Source organism: Rhinopithecus bieti, unplaced genomic scaffold (genome assembly GCF_001698545.2).
Source record: "Rhinopithecus bieti isolate Rb0 unplaced genomic scaffold, ASM169854v2 scaffold_33210, whole genome shotgun sequence".
NCBI classification, from domain to species: Eukaryota; Metazoa; Chordata; class Mammalia; order Primates; family Cercopithecidae; genus Rhinopithecus; species Rhinopithecus bieti.
In genome coordinates, this window is record NW_016814226.1 from 465,967 (window position 1) to 473,043 (window position 7,077).

Sequence of the window (7,077 nt, forward strand, 5' to 3'; positions counted from 1 at the left end):
TTGAGACGGAGTCTCGCTCTGTTGCCCAGGCTGGCGTGCAGTGGCCGGATCTCAGCTCACTGCAAGCTCCGCCTCCCGGGTTCATGCCATTCTCCTGCCTCAGCCTCCGGAGTAGCTGGGACTACAGGTGCCCGCCACCTCGCCTGGCTAGTTTTTTGTACTTTTTAGTAGAGATGGGGTTTCACCGTGTTAGCCAGGATAGTCTCGATCTCCTGACCTCGTGATCCGCCCGTCTCGGCCTCCCAAAGTGCTGGGATTACAGGCTTGAGCCACCGCCCCTGGCCAGAGCCACATTTTCTTAATCCAGTCTGTCATTGATGGACATTTGGGTCGGTTCCAAGTCTTTGCTATTGTGAATAGTGGCCTGGCTAATTTTTGAATTTTTTTTTTTTTCCTTGAGACGGAGTTTCACTCTTGTTGCCCAGGCTGGAGTGCAATGGCGTAATCTTGGCTCCCGGCAACCTCTGCCTCCCGGGTTCAAGTGATTCTCCTGCTTCAGCCTCCCTCGTAGCTGGGATTACAGGCATGCGCCACCACGCCCAGCTAATTTTGTATTTTTAGTAGAGACAAGGTTTCTCCATGTTGGTCAGGCTGGTCTCGAACTCCTGACCTCAGATGATCTGCCTGCCTCGGCCTCCCAAACCGCTGGGATTACAGGTGTGAGCCACAGTGCCTGGCCGAGTTTTTAAATTTCTAATAGAGACAGGGTTTCGTCATGTTGGCCAGGCTGGTCTTGAACACCTGACCTCAGGTGATCCACCTGCCTTGGCCTCCCAAAGTGCTGGGGTTATAGGCATGAGCCACCACCTCCAGCCATCTCTTCCTCCTATTGATCAGCATATTATCTTGGGATTTTGCAAAGTAAATAAGTACTGTATTTTCACCCACTCCACCCTTGAATCATCCAAAGTGTCCCCAAACGGTCCTTCTTTCTCCATCTGTTCCGCTAATGTTTACTGAACATCTCCTACATGCCTGGCACTGTGCCTCCAGTCTCAAGACCCCTCTGCAAGCATCTCACTCATATCAGGTCTTCTGGACCCATGAGACCCCGTGTCATTGCTTTACCACCCTGAGTCTCAATTTCTTCATCTGCAAAATGCATTCAGAGGGAAGCCCCCATTATGAAGGGTTCCCCATTCCTGACTGTAGCCACAGTCAGGGCAAGCTGCTTTGTAGGGGCTGGAGTTTATGTAGTTGGGAGGCCCTAGAAGAAAAGACTGTTACAGGGCTGGGCGTGGTGGCTCACACCTGTAATCCCAGCACTTTGGGAGGCCGAGGCCGGTGGATCACCCGAGGTCAGGAGTTCCAGACCAGCTTGGCCAACATGGCAAAACCCTTTCTCTACTAAAAATACAAAAATTAGCCGGGCATGGTGGCTCATGCCTGTAATCCCAGCTGCTAGGGGGTGCTAAGGCAGGAGGATTGCTTGAACCTGGGAGACGGAGGTTGCAGTGAGCCGAGATTGTGCCGCTGCACTCCAGCCTGGGCAACAGGGTGATACTCCATCTCAAAAAACAAACAAACCACCACCACCACCACCAACAACAACAAAAAACTACAAAAGCAAAGAAGGTCCAAGGCCCAGAAGGAGGGAGGGGCTCTTTAGACTTTATCACGCTTTACCTCCTCTGGTCCTCCCAACAGCCCAGCTCTTGGTAGGTGCTGTTGTCCATTTCACAGATGAGAACACTGAGGGGGAAGTAATTACCCTACAGGTGGGAAGAACAGAGTGAGGGTACCCAACAGGTAGCAAACGACAGAGCTGGGCGAGGGGAACCCCTGCCCCTCCCCTAATCTCTGAGGGGATCAAGACAGAGGTAAACAAGCTTTGCTGTGCGCAGGACAATTGTTACTTTGTTATTCCAGGAGCGCTCTGACTTCTCCCACCCCCAATATACCCCAGGGCCGCTGTTAGGCCCTACTCATCCCCGCGGGGCAGGCTGCCACCCGCCCACCCCGCCTGGAACCTTTCTGATTTCTCTGTCCCTCGCGGGGGCTTTAGGGTCCTTCTCACCAGGTCTGCACGTGGGCCCCCTGCCCCCAATCCCTCCCGTTCTGGCCTGCCTCTCGCGGACCCGGAGCCCCGACGGGAGGGGGAAGGCAGTGGGTGTGTGGTGCAGCTGGAAGGCTGCGGACGGGCGGCAGTGGAGGGGCAGTCCCCCTGGCTTCGGGTATGGAGCACTGGATGCTGCTGCTACCCAAGTGTGAACCTCGGTTTTCATATTCGTGAAATAGGCTTAAAAACACCTAAGTCCCAAAGCTGCCACCCTAGGGAGCACGTTTTTGAAGGCTGGCTTCACGCTGTCATTTAGCAAGTCATTTCGTCCTCTTGGAGCCTCGGTGGGTAAAATGATCGTGAAGAAAAGCACCGAGTACTTTGAGCTCGAAGGGAGGCCATCCGTGTAAAGGGCTTGGATTATACACCCAGATTCTGTCAATGGATCGATCTCCCCAGTATTTATGGAAACTCCTGACTGCACGCCCGTGCTGGGCGCAGGGGAAACAGCGACGCACGGGACAAAACAAGCTTGCAGAACCGCAGGGGGCAGAGAGGCTGTAAACAAGCCAACGGGCTGCACTTGTAGCGGTTCTGTTGCCAATGCCATTCAGACCCCAGTCCCGGATTCCGCGCTCGGGGTGCGAGAGGCCGCTCCCGGGGCGGGGCGGGGAGGGACCCGGGCGGGGAGGGACCCGGGCGGGGCGGGAGGGGCGGGGCGCCCGGACCTATTAGGTCCCGCGCCGGCAGCCGGGCAGTAGACACGAAGCTTCTCCGGTGGCTCACAGACGCTGCCAGCATCGCAGCCGCCAGGTGAGTGCCCCGGACACTGCTGCCGCCCGCCGCTCCACCCACCTCGAGCCCGGCGGTTAGCGCCCCGGCCGCGGCCCGGGTGCCGAGCGGCTGGAAGTGTGGGGACCCGTGCCCAGGTTTTTCCGCTCCAGCAAGTCGCTGGCGAGTCCCTTGTGGGGCGACGTCTCAGGACTCTGGCTCCGAAACGTCCCCTTTCTGCCCGGGGCTCCAGGTCCCTGACGGGCGATCGTGCCAGGCGCGGCCCCTGCGGGCCTCAGTTTCCGCGCTTGTGCAATGGGGTGGTTCCTCTGCGTGTCGCCGCTACGGCCGGACGCTCCATCGCCCTCGCACCGTCCTCGAGTGCGGCTTCCGGGCACCGGACTCCGACCTCTGCGGTGGTGCGGACCCGGCCAGAGCGCAGCGCGGCACCGGCAGCCCACGGCCGCGGCCGCACAGCCCCGGTGCCCTTAAAAGAGGGAAGATGGCGTCTTGCCCGGTGCTGCCGGGACCGGCTCCCGGAGGCGCTGTGCACCTAAGAGCCGAGGAAATGCTTCGTAACGGGACGCCCAGAAAGTCCGGAACAGGAACGTGCACCCGGAGCGGCGCGCTGCCGCCCGCCCACACCTGCCCATGCGCCCTGCACAGGTGCGCCCCGGACTGGTCGCGGGGACTAGAGCCCGGCTGGGGCGAGCGAACTTGTTAGGTAAATTGGGGGTGCGCCCCTGCGGGTGACCCGAGAGGGGTCCCCCTGCCTGCGGGGCGCGGTCACGACAAGGCTTGTGGGGTTCGGAGCTGGTCGTCGTCGGGGCTCTGGCCTCCTAAATGCGATCGCTTTCAAGCCCTTCAGTCAGTTTTGCCAGAATGAGCCGCTCGTGGGGTGGGACGCGGTTGTTGATGTTGTTGTTGCTCTTACTACTGTAACATTTTTGTTGCTGTTTTAACGCAGTGTTTACTGTGGCCTGGGAGCCCGAGCTTCCCTGGGAGGGTTGGTGTCTGCCTCATGTCCCCACATGAGGAGGGTCAGAGTCTGGTGGGCACTAGCGCCGGGAAGTTCTTAACATCTGTCTGTCCTTGGGAGCAGGAGGCCTCATTTTCCAGGTGGAGAAACAAGAGATTTCAGTCCCAGGAGGCACAGAAATGCCAGGGTTGTCTAGCTGGAAGCCAAGGGCCCTTTATGGAACCCAAGCCAAAACCTCTTTCCACTCTCCAGCCCTGTGGCCTCTGAAGGGCTATTCCATCTCTCTGAACCTCAGTTCCTTCTGTTCATTCTGCAAAATGTATTTCTGAGGTTTCTGCCCAGGTGAAGAAAACCCAACTCAAGTTAGTAGCCTCCGTGTAGTTAAGACTTACCCTGATTTCTACTTCATTTGGGCATGTCTTTGGAATAAGTTCTCGGGAACGGCACAGTCTGGGTGTTTTTTTGCTTTGTTTTGTTTTTTTGAAACAAGAGCTTCACTCTTGTTGCCCAGGCTGGGGTGCAGGGGCCTGATCTGGGCTCACGGCAACCTCTGCCTCCTGGGTTCAAGCCGTTCTCCTGCCTCAGCCTCCCTAGTAGCTGGGATTACAGGCGCCCACCACGACACCCAGCTAATTTTTTGTATTTTTAGTAGAGACGGGGTTTCACCATGTTGGCCAAGGTAGTCTCGAACTCCTCCTGACCTCAGGCGATCTACCCGCCTCAGCCTCCCAAAGTGCTGGGATTACAGACGTGGCCCCATGCCTGGCCCTTTTGTTGTTGTTATTATTATTATTATTATTATTATTATCTTAAGGATATTAAGACTAAGATTCTCACACATTTGACACGCGCCTGTAATCCTAGCACTTTGGGAGGCTGAGGCAGGAGGATTGCTTGAGCTCAGTAGATTGAGACTAGACCCGGTAACATGGTGAAACCCTGTCTCTACCAAAAAAAAAAATTAACTGGGCATGGTGGCATGTGCCTCTGTTCCTAGCTACCCAGGAGGCTGAGTTCAGAGGACTACCTGAGCTTGGAGGGGTCGAGGCTCCAGTAAGCCCTGATCACGCCACTGCACTCTAGCCAGGGAGACAGAGTGGGACCCTGTCTCAAAAAAAGAAGCATTAGGCTGGGCGCGGTGGCTCACATCTGTAATCCTAGCACTTTGGGAGGCCGAGGGAGATGGATCACCTGAGGTCAGGAGTTGTGAAACTAGCCTGGCCAACATGGCAAAATCAGTTTCTTTTAAAAATGCAAAAATTAGCCAGGCGAGTTGGAGTGTGCCTGTAGTCCTAGCTACTTGGGAGGCTGAGGCAGGAGAACTGCTTGACCCTGGGAGGCGGAGGTTGCACTGAGCTGAGATCACACCACTGCACTCCAGCCTGGGCCACAGAGTGAGACTCTCTGTCAAAGAAAAAAAAAAAGCACCAAATGGTAGATCCCCAGTGTCTGTTACAGCTCGGGTACTCTATGGCTAGATAGAAGGGCTACATACATGTTAGTTATTGTAAGTTTTTTTTTTTTTTTTTTTTTTTGAGACGGAGTCTTGCTCTGTCACCCAGGCTGGAGTGCAGTGGCCGGATCTCAGCTCCCTGCAAGCTCCACCTCCGGGGTTTACGCCATTCTCCTGCCTCAGCCTCCCGAGTAGCTGGGACTACAGGCGCCCGCCACCTCGCCCGGCTAGTTTTTTTGTATTTTTTTTAGTAGAGATGGGGTTTCACCGTGTTAGCCAGGATGGTCTCAATCTCCGGACCTCGTGATCCGCCCTTCTCGGCCTCCCAAAGTGCTGGGATTACAGGCTTGAGCCACCGTGCCCGGCCATTGTAAGGTTTTTTTAATTTGAGACGGAGTTTCGCTCTTGTTGCCCAGGCTGGAGTGCAATGGCTGGGAATACATGCGTGAGCCACCTCGCGTGGCTCAAGTTTCTTACACATTTGACTTGCCTGTAATCCCAGCACTTTGGGAGGCGAAGGCAGGAGGATTGCTTGAACCCAGGAGGTGGAGATTGCAGTGAGCAGAGATGGCTCCACTGCACTCAGCCTGGGCTAACATGAGACTCCATCTCAGAAAAAAAAAAAAAAAAAAAAAAAGGTATCTTGTGTCACAGAGCTGCAAAGAAACCAGAGACTACTAAGAACAGTGTACTTTTTTTTCCCCCAATTTCTGATCCCGTCTCAAATAAACGGAAGGAGGTAATTGAGGAAGGGCTTGATTGGCCGGTGAGTCTTGAAGCTGACACCACTGCTGGTGGTATTTTCCCCTCTCCCTGGAAAGCATCCTGTTTTTAGTGAACCTGTTAAATGTGTAGACAATTGATGGCTTTTTGCTTCCCCTGCTGCAGGCTTAGTGGATCCCATGAGATTCTGACTACCGTCTGTGCTCAGAACAGTTTGAGCAGTATGGAGGAAGTCTCCGCACCAGTCTTACTGTTGCTGGTCACCAGGAAGCCAGCAGTGTGTCTGAACTGGACACATGTGACCACTTCCTAGCCTCCCTTTGTCCTACCACTGGTTGGTTGGGGCTGGTCCCTGGGAGAAACATAGAATATGAGCAAATCAGTCCCCGGCCCCTAAGTTCCTTGTTGGCCCCGAGACAGGCAGGAGAGGGGCGGGCACAGAGGGCAGCTGATTTTCCTAGTGTCAATATTAGGATGTGACAATACAAAACACCACTGGGGCTCGCCAGGCACTGCGTAGTAAACCTGTTTTTCTGGGGGTGGGAGAGAACTTGGCACCCAGTTACTCAGACTGAAAAGCCATGCAGCAAACAGAGAAAAGCTCACTTGTTTATTTGAGTGAGGGTCCCTGTCACTTTGGATATTTAAGATCAAGTATTCTTGACCCCCCCACCTCCCTAAGATGGCGTCTTGCTCTGTTGCCCAGTCTGGAGTGCAGTGGCGTGATCTCGGCTCACTGTAACCTCTGCCTCCCGGGTTCAGGTGATCCTCCTGCCTCAGCCTCCTGAGTAGCTGGGATTACAGGCACGTGCCACCATCGCAGGCTAATTTTTTTTTTTTTTTTTTTTTTTTTTTTTGAGATGGAGTCTCGCTCTGTCACTCAGGCTGGAGTGCAGTGGCCGGATCTCAGCTCACTGCAAGCTCCGCCTCCCAGGTTCACGCCATTCTCCTCCCTCAGCCTCCCAAATAGCTGGGACTACAGGCGCCCACCACCTCGCCCGGCTAGTTTTTTGCATTTTTAGTAGAGACGGGGTTTCACCGTGTTAGCCAGGATGGTCTCGATCTCCTGACCTCGTGATCCGCCTGTCTCGGCCTCCCAAAGTGCTGGGATTATAGGCTTGAGCCACCGCACCCGGCCTAATTTTGTATTTT

At 55.1% G+C, this 7,077-nt stretch overlaps 1 protein-coding gene across 2 annotated transcripts in view; it reads left to right on the forward strand.

The window, feature by feature from the left end:
* The first annotated feature begins 2,742 nt into the window (after positions 1-2,742).
* BIK (BCL2 interacting killer) overlaps positions 2,743-7,077 on the forward strand; it is a 22,904-nt gene continuing 18,569 nt past the window's right edge. The window contains exon 1 of one of the 2 annotated variants that reach the window (XM_017850030.1): positions 2,743-2,812. Coding sequence is in view for 1 of the 2 variants with exons in the window: in XM_017850028.1 (XP_017705517.1) it covers positions 3,273-3,436 (164 nt within the window). In the remaining variant the exon portion in view is untranslated. Of the gene's footprint in view, positions 2,813-2,842; positions 3,437-7,077 lie in introns of those variants that run through there. The other variant, XM_017850028.1, reaches the window with a different exon arrangement.